The 20,129-nt window shown below is 39.0% G+C and overlaps 2 protein-coding genes across 2 annotated transcripts; both read left to right on the forward strand.

Moving 5' to 3' along the window:
- The first annotated feature begins 22 nt into the window (after positions 1-22).
- L3HYPDH (trans-L-3-hydroxyproline dehydratase) lies at positions 23-13,926 on the forward strand. The gene is made up of 5 exons (XM_039319467.1): positions 23-968; positions 9,186-9,355; positions 10,084-10,206; positions 12,393-12,530; positions 13,016-13,926. The coding sequence occupies exons 1-5, from the start codon at positions 446-448 to the stop codon at positions 13,139-13,141; spliced, it is 1,080 nt and encodes a 359-aa protein (XP_039175401.1). The 5' UTR covers positions 23-445; the 3' UTR covers positions 13,142-13,926.
- A 1,230-nt stretch (positions 13,927-15,156) lies between these two features.
- GPR135 (G protein-coupled receptor 135) lies at positions 15,157-19,106 on the forward strand. Its single transcript, XM_039319465.1, has 2 exons — positions 15,157-18,002; positions 18,570-19,106. Exon 1 carries the CDS (start codon positions 15,293-15,295, stop codon positions 16,592-16,594), a length of 1,302 nt encoding a protein of 433 aa, XP_039175399.1. The 5' UTR covers positions 15,157-15,292; the 3' UTR covers positions 16,595-18,002; positions 18,570-19,106.
- The last annotated feature ends 1,023 nt before the right edge of the window (positions 19,107-20,129 follow it).

A 20,129-nucleotide genomic window follows, 5' to 3' on the forward strand; every position in this document is an offset into this window, starting at 1 on the left:
TAAGATATGGGCTTGCTTCTCCATTATCCTGCTTTGGTGCAATATCCATAAACCTGGGTCATGAAAACCAGTGCAGTTTTAAAGAAAATGTGAATGTATTTTTAATTAAATAGCTAACATTTGAATTATAACTATATAAAGAACAATGGTTTGACCAAGGCTGGGATCGAGCAAAAAGGATTGCAGTAGCTTTTTGGAAAGAGAGATTTATAATCTTGGATCACTAGCCCATTCGTGTTCAGTTTTTTTATAGTTGCTTCTAAACCTCAGATGCCTGGAGTTAAACTCCCAAAATTCCCCAGTTACATAACCGCGCAGAGGATTTGCCTTTCTCATTTCGATGATGCCCATTCGTGACGCGTCGGTGGGCGGGCCTCGGGAGTGGGGCGTGGTGCTGTTTAAAGCCACGATCAGTCGTTGTCACAGTTAAGAAAAGCCGTTCAAAATGTCCGCGGGCGATCGCGGTGATTGGCTGCCCCCGCGCGAGCCGGGCAGCCCGACCATCCGTACCGTGGAGATGCACGCGGGAGGGGAGCCGCTCCGGGTGGTGGTGCCTGGCGGGCTGGGACTGCTGGAACCCGGGCCTGAGCTGCCTCTCCTGAGTCGGCGGCGTCGCCTGCTGGACTCCCCGGAGCTGGACGCTGTGAGGCGGCTGCTGATGCACGAACCCCGCGGACACCGCGACATGTACGGCGCCGTGGTGGTGCCCAGCGAGCTGCCCGAAGCCGCCCTTGGAGTCCTCTTCGTGCACAACGAGGGAGCGAGCTCTATGTGCGGCCACGCCGTCCTTTGCCTGGGCCGCTTTGCCCTCGACTACGGCCTCTGCCAGCCCTCGCCTTCCCCCGGCGAGACCGCCATCACCATTCACTGCCCCTGCGGGCCCGTCAAGGCTTTTGCGTCCTGGGACGGGCAGCGCAGTGGAAGCCGCGTTCGTTTCCACAGCGTGCCTGCCTTCGCCGCGGCCACCGGTAGGGATGCGATGGTGCTACTCTGACCAGCTCTTGGACTTAAGCCCATTTTCCCATTAGGGCAACTTCCAGAAGTAGATGGACTTCAGCTCCCAGCATTCTAGGCAGTAGCCAAGTTGGCTCGGGAATTGGAGTCCATAGGTGTGGAAGATGCCTGAGCAATGTTAATTTAACTTTTTATCCTTAATTGACATTTTAAGGGTGTGATGTATTTAAGATTATGTAGCTGCCCATCTCATGTGACTCTAGGCAGCTCAAAGTTAAAACAGCAAAGATACACTTGTATAGATTAAAATATAAAAGCGAAGGAATGTGTCAGCTTAACAGTTTATAGACAATACAATGCAACCATCTTGCAGGCTCCCCATGTCCCTGGGATTCCCAGGCGTGATGACACAGCCATGCCTTCAGGGGCTTCCAAACGTCAACAAAGTTGGGGCCAATATAACCTCACGAGGGATACAGTTCCAGAAGGCAGGACAGCAGAAAAGGCTCTTCTGGGTCCCATTGAAGGGAAAACGTCCCTTCTGCCCGATCTGATGGGACAGGTAGATGTAACAGGCTTTATAGGTAATAACCAGCACCTCGCAACCAGAAGCAAACTGGCAACTAATGCAGTTTACGAAGCTGAGATGTAATGTATACTGATCTTGGAGTGTACATAACTTCCTGCGCCATCACATTTTGTACTCGCAGATTCTGGATGCTTTTCAAAGGCAGGCCCATCTAGAATATGTTAACAATATTTTATCTGAGAAGTGACCAGGGTTTGAATTTGGGTTTGCTATATTGGTCAAGTCAGACAACAGAAATCTAGTTTTTTTTCCTTTTTATGAAGAAAGCAGATATTAAACTCAAATGAAAAGGTGTGTTTAAAATCTGTAGTGTATAAAATAGCTAGAGAAAGAACTTGATTGTTCCAAATATTAGTCATCTTTCCCAATTTACTAGCTGTATATATTACCATCACTAGAACTGAGCTAATTTGTTAAATTCAGTTTCTTGGTTTCTATTAGGTGTTTCTTAAGTGTGGTCCTAAGATCCCAGAGGGTCTCTCAAAATCCTCTCAGGGATCTGCAGTTAAAATTGTTTGCCATCATTTGTTAAAAAAATAATACAATATCAAATATCCCATCAAACTGTCAAGAGAAATGATAGCATCAGATGTATCAGTTCGAATTTTTAAAAGATAAATATCAATAAATGTAACCTATACTAACAAAAGCCTTTTGGGGTCCTCCATTATTTATAGAAGGTAGAAAAGGTCCTGAGGGAAAATGGTTTAAGAAACACAAGTATAAATATCTTTATAAGTTATTCTTATACACGGGTGTCAAACTCGACTTTGTGATGTGATGTATTTTGACATTTTTTTGCCTTTGCAGAGCTGGGGCGGGCATGGCCTGCGCATGATGTATCCTGCCTGCGGGCCGCCAGTTTTTTTTTTTATTAAAAGTTTTTTAAAATTTTAGAAGATAATATAACCCTTCCCCAAACCTCCCATTCCCTCCCCCGACCTTCCCAGAGCTGAATATAGGCTTAATTAAAATTTCTTCTAAAAATCTTTAAAAAGATATAAAACATGAATAAGTCTAAATACATTAATTAAACAAATTATAAAATACTTAACAATAATATATATATATATAAAAAACATAAGTACAAAAAATACTTGAAAAGAAGAGGAAAAAAAAAGAAATAGGAAAAAAGAAAAAAGAAGATAAAAAAAATAAAATAGAAAAAAATAAAATCTATAAAATATTTTAAATTTTAAATATAACTTATTAAAAAACTAAATAATATTTTTATATCCAACTTGTATTGTATGAAATCTATCCATCTTTTCCACACCACAAAGTACTTCTCTTGCGATTGATCCTTCAAGAAAGCCGAAATCTTTGCCATTTCCGCCAAATAAGAAACTTTAAAAAACCACTCTTGCAAAGTAGGCAAAGATTCCTTCTTCCAACATTGCCCTACTAACAACCTTGCCGCTGTAATTAAATTTAACATCAAGGTAGTCTCTTTAGTATCACAATCAGTAACAATACCTAACAAAAACAATTGTTTTACCCTCCTTCTAAAAATTCTTTGAATATTCCACCATATCTTAATCCAAAAAGCTTTTATATTTTTACACAACCACCAGATATGATAATAAGTAGCATCCAAACATCCACATCTCCAACATTTAGGCTGTAAGTCAGGATACATACGAGACATTTTTTGTGGATCAAGGTGCCATCTATAAAACATTTTGTAAAAATTCTCCCTTAAATTCTGGGCTTGTGTAAATTTGACATTCCTCACCCAAATAGTTTCCCAAGTATCTAATAGAACTGGTTCACCAAAGTTTTGTGCCCATTTAATCATACATTCTTTAACTAATTCTGCTTCTGAGTCCAATGCTACTAACAACCCATAAATTCTCTTAATGTGAGTTCGTCTTTGATCTTTTACTTGTTTAAAAAAGTTCTCATCTTCTCTAAGCAAACCCACATTACGATCTATCATCCATCTATCCACTATTTGTCTATACTGAAACCATGAGTATATAATATTTTCTTGTGCTAAATCTTCCAAAGATTTTAACTGCCAATTTTTACCATCCCATCTAAGTAATTGTGCATAAGAAACACTATCCATCTTAACTCCTCTCTTTATCCCCTCAGTCGCATGCCCTGGTATGGCCCATAATGGAATTTTGGAATCACTTCTATAATATTTCCTCCAGACCCGAAGTAGAGAAATCCTTATAATATGAGATTTAAAAACCCTATCCACCTTTTTATTAAAAATTAAATAGGCATGCCATCCGAAAAGTAAATCCCAACCCTCCAAGAGGAGTATTTCTACATTTGTTAAATTAACCCAATCACTTATTAATGTTAAAACCACAGCCTCGTAATACAATTTCAAGTTTGGTACCTTGAGCCCACCTCTCTCACGAATGTCTTGTATAATTTTAAGTTTTACTCTTGGTTTTTTCCCTGCCCAAATGAATTTATTAATGACTTTCTGCCATTCATCTAAGTCAACCTCATTCTTTAAGATAGGTATCATTTGAAATAAAAAAAGAAACTTTGGCAAAACATTCATTTTAATCACCGCAATTCTTCCCAAAAGAGATAATTTCAACTTCTCCCAATTTTTCAAATCTCTTTGTGTCTTGACCCACAGCCTTTCATAATTATTTTTATACAATTTTATATTAGAAACAGATAAAATAACCCCCAGGTATTTTACCTTATCGACAACCTCAAAATCTGTCAAATTAACCAAAGTCAACTTATCCAGATTAGTCATATTTTTGGGCAATATTTTAGTCTTATTGTTATTAATTTTAAAACCCGAAACCCGTCCATATTGATGTATCAATTGTAGTAACTCTACTACAGAATAAATAGGTTGGGATAAGGTAACCACCAATTCATCTGCAAAAGCCCTTAATTTGTATTCTTTTTTATTAACTTCTATTCCTTTTATTTGCTGTGATTCTCGAATTTTAATCAGCAATATTTCCAAAGTTAAAACAAACAGTAATGGTGACAATGGGCATCCCTGTCTAGTCCCTTTTTCTATTGACAAACCCCCATTAACTATAAGTTGTGCCGTTTGTTTTTGATAGTTTGTAAAAAATTTTCCCCAAAATTCATTTTCTCAATTAATCTTAACATAAATTGCCAATTCAATTGATCAAACGCTTTTTCAGCATCTAAAAATATCAATCCTGCAGGAACTTGATTATTTTTATCTAAATATTCTAATAAATTGATAATTTGTCTGACATTATTCTTCATATACCTTCCAGTTATAAAACCAGTTTGGTCTGTATGTATGACATAATGCAAAACCCTCATAAGCCTATTGGCTAAAATTTTTGCAAAAATCTTGTAATCTTGATTTAGGAGAGATATAGGTCTATAATTCTTTGGTAAAGTAAGGTCTTGATCTTCTTTTGGAATTAAAGATATAAAGGCTCTACCCCATGATGGGGGGATCTCTGAACCCTGTAATATATTATTAAAGAGCTCACTTAAAGGTTGAATCATCTCTTGTAGCAAAGTTTTATAATAAATAGATGTCAAACCATCCGTACCCGGAGCTTTACCTAATTTTAATTCTTTAATCACCATTTCAATTTCCTCACTGGTAATCAAACCATTAATTTCTTGTTTCTGATCCTCTGTTAATTTAGGGAAGTTGGCTTCATTTAAATAATTATCTATATCTAAAACCTGTACTTTAGTACTCTTATATAATTTCTGGTAATAATCTAAAAAAGATTTCTTAATCAGCTCCTTCTGATATACCAGTTTACCATTATAATTTATTTTATCTATAATTCTCTGTCTCTGTTTCTTTCTCAGTTGATAAGCCAACCATCTCCCTGGTTTATTAGCATTACAAAATGTATTTTGTTTCATATACAGTAAGTTAGTTGCAGTTTGATCAGCCATCAACATATTAAATTGTGATTTAAGCAATTTTATAGATTCTTTAACCTTCTCATCTATAGGATTTAAGATCAAAGCTTTTTCTTTTAATTTAATCTCATCTTCCAATTCCTTACGTTTCTGAATCTGCTTCTGTCTATAAGCATTATTCATTTGTATCAAAATCCCTCACATGAAGGCTTTACCTGCATCCCATACCATTGACATTGCATATTTAAAACAAAATAATCCTTTAAATGCTCCTTTAATTTTTGAACATTCTTTTCTTGTCTAAATAAGTTTTCATTCATCCTCCACGATCTCCTCTCCTCTTTTTCATCAACCAACTCCATCCAAACTGGAGTATGATCCGTCAATGTCCTAGGAAAATTTTTTACATTCTTTACTCTAAAATATAAATCAGCTGTAATCAAGAAAAAGTCAATTCTTGAGAAAGATTGGTGTCTATCTGAAAAGAAAGTGAAATCTCTCTCCTCCTGATTGCGTTCACGCCAGTAATCTTGCAGCTCCCAGTCCTCTTTCAAATCAAAAAAAGCTTTAGGTAATTTAGCCTGTTTAAAAGAAATAGAAGATCCTTTTTTGTCTCTTTGTGTATCTAACACACCATTCCAGTCTCCCATTAATATAACAGATCTGTAATCCAACAAAGTTAATTTCTGATGTAACAATCTGTAGAATTGTTCCTGTTGTTGATTTGGTGCGTACAGTCCCACTATAAGTACTTTCTTGCCATACGAGCCAACTTCAATCATAACATATCTCCCTGGAAGATCAGATTCTACCAAACAGGCTGATAAATTTTGCTTAACATAGATAGCTACTCCCCCTTTTTTCCCAGGAGCAGAAGATACAAAATGAGATCCCAACCGAGCATTGACTAAATATTTTTGATCTTTAGATATAATGTGTGTTTCCTGCAAACAGATAATATCATTATTATGTTGCTTTATATAGTGAAAGATTTTCTTTCTCTTTTGGGGGGAATTAAGGCCATTAGCATTCCATGTCAGGAGCTTTACCATCTCCCTTGACCAGAAGCCTGGAGAAGACTGCTTGAAGATCTGCCATTGAGGAATGTACTGCAGAACTCTTAGGTCTTGCTCCTCCCACCAGCAACGAAACAATTTCTTGAAGAGATTCTTTAACTTCCTTCTTCTGTTGTTCCTTTTCCTTGCGTCTATGTGCTGCACGAGTCATTCTTTGCTCTTTAGCCTCTGTTTGTTGCGACCACTCCACCTGTGACTTTCCAGCAACCATCACACCTAATCCTTCAGACTGCTGTTCCACCTCTTTGCCATCCAGAACTTTCAACATCATAGATGATGGTGAGCCTGCTCCCAGGACCGAGCTGTAAAACTCCTTTGCTTTAGTAACTGTATTAAGTCTATAACGCGTCCCCGCATGGCTCAGAACAATACCCATCGGAATCTCCCATCTGAATGGCATCGATCTTTTTTTGAGCTTATTAGCTAAAAAAGCAAAGTTTTTTCTCTTTCTTAGAATTTTAGATGGGATCTCCTTTAAAATAATAACATCTTGAGCAGCAATCTGAAACCTCTTATTATAGAAAGCTTGTATAATTTCATTATGCAAAGATCTCTTTGCAAAATAAATCACCACATCTCTTGGTAAATTTTTTTGCTTTGCGACCCAGGAGTTAACTCTATAAATTTTTTCAACTTCTCTAAGTATCTCCTCTTTCTGTCTATTCAAAATAACAGCAAAATCATTTACCACAATCTCTGTCAGGTCTTGCAGCACATCCTCTTTCAGGCCCCTGATTCTTAAAGCATGTTCCATTTCTCTGTACTGAGACATAACAATGTCATCTTGTGAACTTTCCATCTTTTTTTCCATGCCTTCAAACTTGTCTTCCAGAGTGTCAACCTTGTCTGCCACCTCTTCCACTCTAGAATCTAACTTCTCAACCACAGAAGCAAGTCCTGTTAAAGCCATAACTATATCTTGTCTCAGAATAGTGTTATTCTGCTCTAAAAGCTCCTTCATTTCCCCTCTGATTTGAGTTTTATTCTGCTCTAAAAGCTCCTTCACTTCCCCTCTGATTTGAGATACAGCATTTCCCATTATATCTTTCATATCTTGTACCGTTATTGCTGGCAGAGGAGGAGAAGATGGTGATGTAGCTTGTTGTACCGGTAGGATCGCAGGAGAAGAAGCCACCTTGGGAACTGTAGGAACTGCTTGCCTCTTTGAAGCCATTTTAAAAAGAGATCTTGTTTCTTCTTTCTTCCTTCTTAAAAAAAAAAACAATAAAAAAATCCTCAAAAAATAAAAAGAAAGAACAAAGGAGAGTTTAAAAGATCTTTCCAAAACACAAATCCACCTTCAAAAAAAATTTTTTAAAAGAAAACTATGTAATCCATAGCGTTCCGTTTCACTCCGTTTTTTTTTTCCGGAGAAAAACTTTCAAATCGCCATTTTACTTTCACTCTCCACACAAACAAAGAACAAAGAAAGAAAAAAGAAAAAGTCAACCTAAACTAAAGTCCAAATAAAATCCAGTAGTTTCAATCCTTTATCCAGCTCTGTCCGCTTTTAAAAATAACTCACCAAGTTTCTTTAAGCACGGAGGTGTTAGCAACGTTTTGCTTTGTTCCCGAAGGATCAAAGACAGCTGGGAGGCGGAGACAACCCGAACTCCGAGGGAGCTCTCTTTTCACCCCCCAAAGGAAAAATTCCTGGGGGGGTTAAGAGGCTCTACCTCTATTCGGGTGATTCTCCTCTCCCCCCCTTCACCCGGGAGGGAGATTTTGAGCCGCGGAACAGCTGATGTCTGCTGTTCTCCGCGGTTCTCACGCTCTCCCAGGAGGACGGCTACAAAGTAGCCGCCATCATCGATGCTAACCACCGGAAGTCGTCCCGGGCCGCCAGTTTGACATCCCTGTTTTTATACATAGGTCCTATGGGTTTTTTTCCCTAAAAAATCATAAGAGCTGAACATTGAGTGTAGAATAATATCATATAGTAATGAATATTTCAAATGTTAGCATCCTTAATTAATCCAACAATTATTTGGTCACAGATATTAATTTTATCTGATATAAAATGGTATAGCTCAGTTGGAAAATTGAAAACTTGCTTTCTGATCTGCATGCTTTTGGTGACTGATAATGTAAATCTATTGTAATTAACCTCTTTTCTGCTATTCCTTAGGCTTTAACTTTGATTCATGGAAGGAATGCTTCTCTGTATTACACTGCTTCTCATGATTATCTTAGTGAGCCTGTACGTTTTGTTTTTAAATTCATGTAGATCCCTGTATTAATCAAATCACTCACAGATACCCCATGTATGTTGTGTCATTGTGATTATAGTTATGTCATTTGATTGTAGTTCCTATAGATCACCACAGTAATTTTTACCTACTTTCTCATCTTGAAGTTCTTCTGAAGATGAAACATCTTATATTTCAATAACAAATTAAAAGTAGTATATAGTATCCTGCCACCAATGTAGTTTTCTCTATAAATAAGATTGAATAATGGCACTAATAAGATTGAAAACAGAAAAAAATAACGACACAAGAAGGAAGTATCACTATATTTGGGGAATCTTCAGACATTAGTTGTAAGGGTGGATAAGAAATTTGGATTCCAGATTTTAACATTCTTTTGAGGGAGTTGCCTTAAGAATAAATTATTGAACAAAATAAATGTAAAACCAATAAACCAACACTGGTGATATTTATATAACTTTTATCTCTTGTCTCCCTTTCTTTTTGTTTTTACCTGATCATCAGATGTAACCATTGATGTTCCTGGCTATGGAAAAGTCCTCCTTGATGTTGGCTATGGGGGTGCTTTCTATGCATTTCTCAGTGCTGAACAATTAGGCCTTGATGTATGTTCCTCAAAAATTAGGGATCTTGTAGATGCAGCATCTGCAGTAACTGAAGCTGTAAAGTCTCAGGTACATTTAACATTGTATTGTATTTATTAGCTAAATGCGTCATCTTGCAGATCGGTGAATTATTTGAAATGAAAGGAAAATCTAATTAACCTTTTCAAAATACTGTCAGCAGTCAAAAATAATTTTTCCAAAATAATAATGTATCAAATAACTTTGCTTTAAAAACAGATTTCTGTATTCTGGCCATTCTGAAAAAATGCAATGTTGGAAATAGGAACAAGTGTAAATTGGAGAATTAGTTATTAGATGCCTGAATCATAACCTTATTTAACTAAATAACTCTTGAGGAATGTTAGAAGAAGATTGCTACGGGCATATCAGCTACAGTTCTTTGATTTTTATCGATCAGTCACCCATGGGCAGTGCTTGACTTGATGGCTTTGGATTTAATCTTTCAGAGCTCTTCTTATATAGAGTAATAGATCAAAATTTAAAAGTGCTCCAACAAAAGCTGAACTATGGTATATTCAGTTATAATTCCTCTTCCAGTCTTCTGACTAGATGGTTGCTATATTAATCTTCTGATATCTGATTTCTTTTTTTAATACAAATGTAAAACCTGGTTCACAATATTTCCAACTAGTTTTTCATTTAATAAATTGCAGTGAAATACTCAAATCCGTCTCAGAGTAGGGACATTGATACTATGTGCAGGTCTAATGGAGCAGTTAGATCCTTTTGTTGGTTATATTTTAATAAAAGTCTCTAAAAGATTTTGTTTCTTCTAGTTTAAAGTTCACCACCCTCTTATTGAAGAGATGGCTTTCATTTATGGAACTATACTGACAGATGGAAAAGATGAATTTAGTGATGAACCTACAAATAATATATGTGTATTTGCAGATGCACAGGTAATAAAGCATGCATGAAGAAATATCCTGAGCTATTATCTTTAAAAAGTAGTCCTTAGTCGAATAGCTGGATCTTTGTCCATCGGAGTCCTGAAATAGCAGGGGGGAAATTATAAGTACCCACCATGAGTGGGAGAATATGTAGAATCTGCAATATGAAAGGCAGAGGCCAGATCTGAATGTCTGCTTTATCCATTAAAAATTCTATTTGTCCTAGCTCTTATAAGAGAATAAATGTCTCAGTAGTTTAATTTTAGCTTATAATCTAACACATAATTTCAAGAAAACAACCCAGAAGTTACAACAAGAAAGACATCATAGATGTCTGTTATCATGGATGATGCTTATTGAAAAAAGGCTCTGATAATTACCGTGAGATTGGACATACTGCTGAAAAGAGTTGTGGATCCTTCAGGATTCTAGAATGAGTACCAAACACAAAACTGTCTAATATAAGAATGCATTAAAAAAATGTGTATTGCCATAGCTTTTATAAAACAGTACTGTGAAAAAGAGCTACCTTTGTACCACTTCACTTCAGCCAGTTCCTGGTGATGTTTTTCATTTAACCAAAAAAATCAATAAAATATGTGATTTGATTGTGGTTGAATAGCAGAGTAGTTGAACCTAATTATAAGAATTTATTTTCCAAGAATTCTATGCCTGAGTTTATTTCTGCCAAGAAATAAAACTGGTATTGGCAATGTCTTTAAAGAAGAAAGGCAAATTTTGGTTTTAATTAGTCAAGTATTGCCAAAACCTGTTTGGTGTATTGATTAAGGCACCAGGCTAGACACCAGGAGACTGAGTTCTAATCCTGCTTTAGGCATACTTTGGTGACTTTGGGGCAGCTCAAGATGTCAGGCTAAGACAACAAGCTAGTTGGTCAATTTTTTTTTCGCAAACAATGGATCAATATTTGATTGATCCAAAAAAAGTAGACTAGCGGGAAAATTCTAAGAAAAAAATCCTTTGTAAGTAACTATAATTCCTGAAAATTTAATCAATTTCAAGTTGCTTTTAAAGGAAAGGCCAGGGATCCCCAACCAAGTGCAACTCCCACCTGATAAGTTCAAAAACCAATGGAGGGAATGTTGTGCGAAGCCTCAGCACTGAACAGCAGAATAAGCTTGGAAAAAGTTGCAGAAAGGCAACGGGCAGCAGGTAAATGGGGAGGCCTGCTCCTCTTTGATCCTGCAGTGAACCCACCTGCCTTCATGTGAATTGCAGCGGTCCCTTGAGACAGAGTAGGTGGTGTAGCCTGTTTAGCTTATGTGTAAGAACTGTAGTACCTGTTTAGGACCAACCAGTGGCTGCCCTACTTCTAGCTGTCTATGGAGATTCTCAATTATCCAGGTCATGGTTGTCCTGAAGGTGCTTTTTCATGAGGCAACTGGACTTCCTTTTTTCTCTTTAAAGACTTTTTGCTTCTCATCCAAGAAGTTTCAGCTCTGATTGGAATCCTTCCATTCCCTACCATCCAGTCAGAGCTGAAGAAACTTCTTGAATGAGAAGCGAAATGTCTTCAAAGAGAAAAAAGAAAGTCCAATTGCCACATGAAAAAGCACCTTTGGGACTACTAGCTGGTTTTCCTGCTGGTGTTGAATGAGGCACAGGCTGGAAAGGATTATCTGGGGGGCTAAGGACCTTGAGCATGATGCACTAGCTTTAAATATTGAATTACAACTTCTACAACCACCCAGCATGATGGTTGGGGTTGACATGCAATATCTAGAGTGTCACTGATGTCTTCCTTCTGCACAGACTTTATAAAGACGGAATTCTAATTTTCTGGGCACAAAACCTCTTCATATTACTACTGAATAATAAGCTAAAGTCAATATTATTTTAGGGCAGAGTCCTTGGTGTTCTCTAAGCTTGATTGTTATTGTGCAGACATTTCATTAACAACCTAGATAACAACTTCAGTACTAGAGGGAGTAGGGTTTGCTCTGTTTATTTACAAGAAGCTGCCCGCCAGTCTATTCTTGCCCAGTCAGCCTTATTCTAATCTAGAATGTTTTAGCCTCCAAAACATAATTATTGCCATCATATTTAATTGGAATGGTGAATTCCAAAGGAAAGTGTGAAGATGAAAGTGAATAAGCATAGATATGAATATAATTGTTGATTTATATAATGGAACAATGAACAAAAATACAGCAGGTCATATATTTCTAAAATAGGTTGATCGAAGTCCTACAGGATCAGGTGTGACTGCTCGCATTGCCTTACAATACCATAAAGGATTAATTCAGCTGACCCAGACCAGGACCTTCAGAAGCAGTTCAACTGGTTCCTTGTTCACTGGAAAAGCAATAAAGGTAAATACCAAACTTTTCTTTTGAGGAATGGGGAGGAGTTTGTGTATGTTATTTTTTTTAGAAAATATGATATTAGTTGACTGAAAGAGTTGCTTTTCCATGGGTAGCATTGAAGTGGACTCAAAATATACCTCAGGGGGAGGAAGTAGTTATCTAGTATTAAGAGCAATGATTTTGAAGGACCAGAGCAAGATTCCCAATTTGGATTTTTTTTCCCCGTGCAGCCCAATACAATTTTTAACATTCAGAGAATATGAAACAATAGGGAAATTAAAGAAAAAATATTGATGCTGTTCTGGTCGCATAACATTGGGAATTGTTCAGTGTTGAGAATATGTTTTTAATTATCACTTAATTTTTCATTCTGGGTATATATTGTATGTCTCCTCCCATGTTAGTTATTTGCAAAAGCTTATAGATTGTATTACTGAACTAATGAGCAGATTTATTTTTTTTAATCTGAAACACTTGTTTTTCCAATCCAGGAAACGAAATGTGGTGATCACAATGCTGTTATAGTAGAAGTCTCAGGAGAATCTTTTTATACCGGAACGTCAACATTCACTCTTGAAAAAAATGATCCACTGAAATATGGTTTCTTTCTCAAGTAATTGCTTTTTTAATGACTCTGATGAAAAAGATGCATTTTTGTTTAGTTTTGATTATTGTATTGGCCTTCATTTCTTACTGATAATTAATACAAATAATTATAAGAACACAGTGTAGCTAGCCAAAGTTATGCATTTTCATATCTACTACAAAATCTTTGGTTGGTCAGCAGGAACATAATGGCAGGATGGTAAGTCATAAATATTTTTTCTTGACATCTGAAAAACCTTGTAGGGGACAAATGCAATAGGAAACTAGAATAATTTATAATGAATTAATAAATGTATGATAGCAAAATGCTTTAAGTAATAATAAATTAGAATTGCATTAATAGTTAGATATTTAAAAACAGCTTACAAAGAAGTTGATCGAGGATTTCTGAGGATAACTACTTTTTCACTGACAGTTGAAATGTGGGAATTTTTTTTTTTGCTAGACTTTTTGTGTGTATGTGGGGGAAGGATACCTATTCTTTGAATTACATTATGGATATCAATTACAATGGTTAACATTTGTTAAAAAATTAAAGTCTTAAAGGTCTTTACTGGGAATATAACTGATAAAGTTCACTGTGATTCAATGCTGAGTAATCATGCAGAATTAAACAGTTTGTTTTCCCCCTTGTTTATGAAACAAGTTGTTTTATCTGATTTTGACCTTTTCTTACATAGCTGTACAGCTATCCATGTTGGATAGGCAAAACAATTACCTTCTTAAAATTGAGTATACTGTAAAGATTGATGGCCAACACATGGATTTATTAAATAAAGTGCAAATGAAAAGGTAATTTTTGTTACAAGTACATACTGCTATTAACCCACCCATTTGTACCTTAAAAATCTGCCAGATCCTGATTCGAGCCCAGCCATGTATTGCAATGGAAGTAGGGAAGCTGAATTATCCCAGATGTGGCCGAACATCCATTTCCAACATCTCTCATTGCTGGCCAACTTGGCTGAGTTGCTGGGAAGTTGTAATTCATCTGGAGAGCCAGAACTTCTCTCCCTGAACCAAGGTGTATCAGACTAGGCAAGGATGCTAAGACCACTCCAGTGCTACAGTGTAGTGGATGAGGAAACCCAATGAAGAATTTTAGATGTGATTGTTATTACTATTCTGGTTTTTTAAATATATTTTTTAAAATGGTAACTGAGAAACTTAATGTATAGGCCAGTAGTTTCAGATTTTGCAAAGTTAAGAAAAGCCGCAGCTACTGAAATCCTGTCTTCTATGCATTTGTTCAGTCACTCCAACAAGAATGGGTTGGTACTTCTGTTCCAACAGATTCTTTTTCATGTTCTGAGAAACTGAACTGGGGGTAATGTGGGAAAAAGTAATTGCCATAATTTTGCTAACTGTTGGGGCCAGCAGAGATGGTGTCCCTGAGTTTTTGATTGGTGGATTGTAAAACATTTGAAGGGGCCGCTTGCAGCCCTGTCAGGTTGCCAGTCAGACCTCAGAATGAAGTGGAAAAGATTAAAATGGGGGGCGGGGGGGGAGCTGCGGCATTGTTTTCTTCCCTGAGCAACCGTCGGATGGAAATAACATGGTTTCCCCGGGCAACCGTCTGCAGAAACGTCAGCGGCCTTGAACGTCTCCTGCTCCACAATTCAGCGCACCACACAGGTGGTTTCCGTATCTCCCCCGCCGAGTCCGGGCTGGCTGAGCGAGGGAACCAGCAGCTCGGCAAAGGCACCAGCGAAAGCTAAGCATCCCCAGCGCTCTCGCTCGCCGGTTCCACCCCATCCTCTTCCTCCTCTCCGCAGAAGCAGCCTGCCCGGGAAGGAGCGCGCGTCCCCGGGTGGAGAGCGCAGGCGGCGACCCAAAGCATCCCCATGTAGTTCCGCTTGCCTTCCAGGTTGCCGCGAAAGGCGCGCAAGGTCGAAGCATGGTCCGCGAGGAAGCGGGGCGCTTTTCCGCAGCTGTTGCACCGCCGTTCTCGGAGTCGCCCCTTCCCCGGACAGCCGACTTCTCCGTCCACAAAATGCAGCGGGAACCCAGCCTTCCAGGGCTCAGCGAGGCCGGGGCCACCTAGTCGTGGAAGCCGGCCCGAAACCCTGCGGTGGCCGCTGCTTCTCACCATCCCCTCGGCGCTTTCGGGAAGGGGCTCGCCTTGCTTGGGCTGGGAATGCGCCTTCCTGCGCCAGCTGCCCATGGAGGAGGTGGCCGCACTGAGCAACGCTTCTGCCGCGCCCGGCAACGGAAGCGCGGGGAGCGGGCAGGGGACGGCACCCACGGACCTCGAGGCGGCGCGGTGGGGCTGGTCGGGGGCAGCGCTGGCCTCGCAGGGCCTGCTGCTGCTCGCCATCTTCGCGCTTTCCACGCTGGGCAACGGCGCCGTGGTGGTGATCATCGCTCGGCACCGGCAGCTCCGGACAGTTACCAACGCCTTCGTGCTGTCGCTGTCGCTATCCGAGCTCCTGGATGCCCTTCTGTGCCTGCCCTTGGCCTTCGTCAGCCTCTTCAGCGGGCGCCCACATGGGGCCTGGCTCTTCGGGCGCCGCCTCTGCTTGGCCAGCGCAACCCTCCACGCTGGCTTGGGCATCGCTGCCACCCTGACGATGGCCCTGCTCTCCTTTGACCGCTACTGTGCCATTGTCCGCCAACCACTGCATAAAATGGGCCGCCGAAGAGCCTCGCAGCTCCTGGCTGCTGTGTGGTTGGCTGCCCTGGGCTTCTCAGGACCTTGGTACTTGCTGGCCCAGGAGGAGGAGGAAGAGCAGCCTGTCGGCTCAGACCCCCCTACCCCCTACCATTGTATGTATGTGCTGCCTTGGGGCTCTTCCCATTTGGGGCCCCCTTATAGTGCAACCTTGATTGTCCTTTGCTACCTGCTGCCCTTTGCCCTCATGTGCTTCTGCCACTACAACATCTGCCGGGCAGTGCGGCTGAGTGAGAGCAGGGTGCGCCCACTCACCACTTATGGGCACCTTCTGCGTTTCTATGGTGAGATGCGCACGGCCACCACCGTTCTAATCATGATTATCTCCATCATCTGCTGCTGGGGCCCTTATTGTATTTTAGGCTTGGCTGCTGCAACGGGACACTTCTCCTTTTCCCCCATCATAGACACTGTGGTAAGCTGGATGGCCTGGGCCAACGGTGCCATTAACCCTCTCATCTATGCCACCCGCAACCCTAACATTTCTCTTCTTCTTGGGCGCAACCGGGAAGGAGGCTATCGGACTCAAAAACCTGTGGCTGCCTATTTGGCGGCTGTTCAGGGTCATCGGCTGGAGAGCAAGAGCCGGGCAGAACGCTATGCCAGCTATGGGCATGGCAACAGCAGCAATGTAAAGAATACTCTGACCTGCTCCAGTCCAGGCACTGGTAGAGAAGTGGCTATGTGGGCTTTTAAGAACCCAGCTGTTCTTTTCTGCCGTGATGCACAACCTGGTTCAGCGTCTGATGTGGGCTTGCCACACAAATCAGGCAATATTGATACTTGCCTTTGAATCAAAATGGCTACATGAATTGGAATTAGTTTGTTGGCAAGACCAAGGTTAATCAGATGTATGTTACCTGATGGGGAGAATAACAGAACTTGGAAAATGGGCATGTGAAGCAAAGAGATCAAATTAATGCCTGGTCTTCTGAATCTCACATCTGCTTTTTAGTGGTTTATGGCAGTTTCATTTTTGCTACATATGGTCTCCTTGAGACCAAGAGTTAAAAGCTATAGGGTTGGATTTGAACATTTACTAAGTGATGATTTAACAATACTATATGGCTGTATCCATGATATACTGACTTGCACACTAGCCAAGCACATATTAACCTAGTGTGTTGTGTGAATTAGAAAACTGGATTGAGAAAATCATGGCTTAATATGCTGGGCAAACATAAACTGAGCTAAAGGATAAATCAAGGATTCAAGAGAAATTAGAGATGCCTCATTCCCAGAATAACAAAAAAGAGGTGAATCACTTGAGGAAAGTTGAGCATTGCAGGATCATACTCCTAGACTGGATATGTGAAAGAAAATATTACTCATCATTAGGCCTGCTGTCACAAACCCTGTTGAGTAAGCTGGTCTGTTGATGAAGTAACATTTTCGCAGTAATGAAATATCACAGCTTAAGTACAGAAAAAATGACTTCTAAATTTTACTCATTTATAGTGTGCTTTTTTGACAATTTATTGCGACAATTTATTGCTAGTGTACCTTCAGAAAATATTTTGTATAGTTAAAAATAAATATGACTATCCACCAAAATTTTGAACACACCGATTAAGGTTCCAGTGATTTCAATAGGAGACATTTGCAGCAGAATTCTGTGTATGTTTCCTCAAAAGCCATTATGTGTATTAATTCTCATTGAAATCAGTGGGGCCTGAAAATTGCTTATGTGGATGATGCCATGTTCAGAGTGCGTTCCTTGAACTCTTGTACTGGTTGATAATAAGTCAGTGTCTGTTGGAGTCTGGTGTCATCTAAGTCAGATAAATGAATGAATGGAATGAATGAATGAATGAATGAGGGAGTTAATGGATGAATGAGGGAGTTAATGAATGTTGGACTAATCTCTAAGAGTACATCCAAACCTGTAATGCTATGATTTTTAAGAACTCGATAAGAAAGCAAATTCTTGTTTGTGACATTTTCGGATTTACTGCACTGTAATTAGTTTGTCTGGAGTGGACCATGAATTTTTTCCATAGAAGCATTTTTTAGCCTTAGTTTTACACAACACAGTATTCATTATATCGAGAACTTCAGAGTTTCATTGAATGGATGGATATGATTATGAGTATTATCCTTCTAAACCTGCTCCATCTTTTATCCCAGCTAGGTTCATATGCACTGTACTTGATGAAGCTTGCCTAGGCTGATCTGAGGAAGCTTACAAGCTATATATACAGGTAATCTGTGACTTACAACCATTCGTTTAGTGACCATTTGAAGTGACTACAGCATTAGAAAAAAGACATGGCCATTTTTTCACATTTAAAATTGTAGCATCCCCATGCTTAATACATGATCAGAAATTGGATGCTTAGCAATTGGTTCATATTTATGACAATTGCCGTGTCCTGGGTGTCACGGGATCCCCTTTAGCAACCTTCTGACAAGCAAAGTCAGTGGGGAAGCTGGATTCATTTAACAACCTTGTTATTAACTTAACTGCAGTGATTCACTTAACCAATGTGGCAAGAAAAGTTGTAAAATGGGTCAAAACTCACTTAACTCTTTTGCTTATCAACAGAAATTTTGGGCAAAATTGTGGCTGTAAGTCAAGGACTACCTGTAGTTGCTTACTTTTTATGAATTACAGTAAATGTCATAAAATAAACAGTGACTTGAAAAAAACTCTCTGATGTTTGCCTAGTTATTGAGCAAAAGGATCTTGCACAGGGTGCCACATATGTACATTTTTGAGCAGAGTTGGGGAATGATGTTGGTTTGACCTGTTTTTTTTTTTTTTGCAGAGGGATCCTCAGTTCAGCAAATGATTCACTAATCTACTTCTTCCATTGAGATAAATCAGACAGCTGTTTAAAAAAGTGCCTTGCCAAAAGAATGGAAAAGATTGTATCTATGCAACATTGGAGGCAGGAATTGAGTGGCTACAGGACTCGACACAAAAATAAATCTACAGTATAAATGGGTTGTACTTGATCAGTTGTATGCACACAACTCTGCAACTCTTTTTTTCCCACTGAGTTAAGAGTCTCCTCTTTGGGTAGTTTTTCCGGAAATCAGTTTTACTAAATTGTTTGGAAAAAGAAAACCACTGAAACAAGAAGTTTAAACTAATACATTGAAATCTTTCTCTACCTTATTGCTTGAGAGTTCTATTTTGGATTTTTCCTCGTAATGAATTTGAACTTCATTTAAGAAAAACAGCTTAGATTGGTATTTTCTGTTATGCATCTTTCTATTACGTTCTGTAATTTTCATGGCTGCCTGAAGTTCTTGATTGGAAAGACTGGGTGGAGTTCGTTTTGGTTACATTAGAAGTAAGGTAGGCTGCAAACACTAGACCAGTGTTTCTCAACCTTGACAATTTTAAGGCATGTGGACTCAACTCCCAGAATTCCACAGCCAGCAATGCTGGGTGTGGAATTCTGGGAGTTGAAGTCCACATGCCTTAAAATTGTCAAGGTTGAGAAACACTGCACTAGACGGATAATTGTAAAATGAAAGACAAGTTATTCACATAAACCCCTTCAGCACACCAAACTCCTCTTATGCCAATAACCACAGTGCTGGTTTGTTCTTTCAGAAAGAAATTTTAAAATTAAACCCGCCTTCATCAAATTAAATTAAAAATATAGAAAAAAATGATTTTCTTTTACATTTTTTATTCAGTTTGATGACATATGCACACAATGGCAGTTTACAACTTGGCGCTACAGTTTTAAATATAATATCTGGATGATGTGGGAAAATTTTATTGCCAATGATTCTACTTCCATAATAATCCAAGGTATTCTGCCTTTTTCGGTACTTGGAGCATAGACTGCATATCCAGATCAGAGCACTTAACTCAATATTGCTTAAATTATTGTAAGAGTTCAAATTTACTATTTGATACCAAATCAGAGCATCATTCTTGTTTTCTGTAATCATAGTCAAAAGTGTATTGTGGAAATCAGGAGTACAAAATGGGGAAACACCTTAACCTGCTTAATCAACTGTCCTTGCCCATCATTGACTGCCCATCACCCAAAACCAGTCTAGAATGAAGTAGCATAGCAATCTTAGAAACAAACAGGCAAACTTTTATGTATAGCTATTTTTGCCTATCCCACAACTTTTCAGCAGACAATAAGAGTGACTGACAGCCCAGCAATCCTTCCTGAATGATGAAATAATAATTCTGGTTTACTCTGAATAGAAGCATTCTTCCCAGGATTAAAGGAAGATGCCCAAGATTTAAACTGGGATCGCCTAGATACATAAATAGTGCTATCTCCAAATGTTTCATGGCTAGCTAGTATTAGAGATTCTTCTTTTACCTGATGGTGGACAAGGAATGAGAGAAA

Source organism: Crotalus tigris, unplaced genomic scaffold (assembly GCF_016545835.1).
Source record: "Crotalus tigris isolate CLP2741 ecotype Arizona unplaced genomic scaffold, ASM1654583v1 scf7180000023598.3388751, whole genome shotgun sequence".
Classification (NCBI taxonomy): domain Eukaryota; kingdom Metazoa; phylum Chordata; class Lepidosauria; order Squamata; family Viperidae; genus Crotalus; species Crotalus tigris.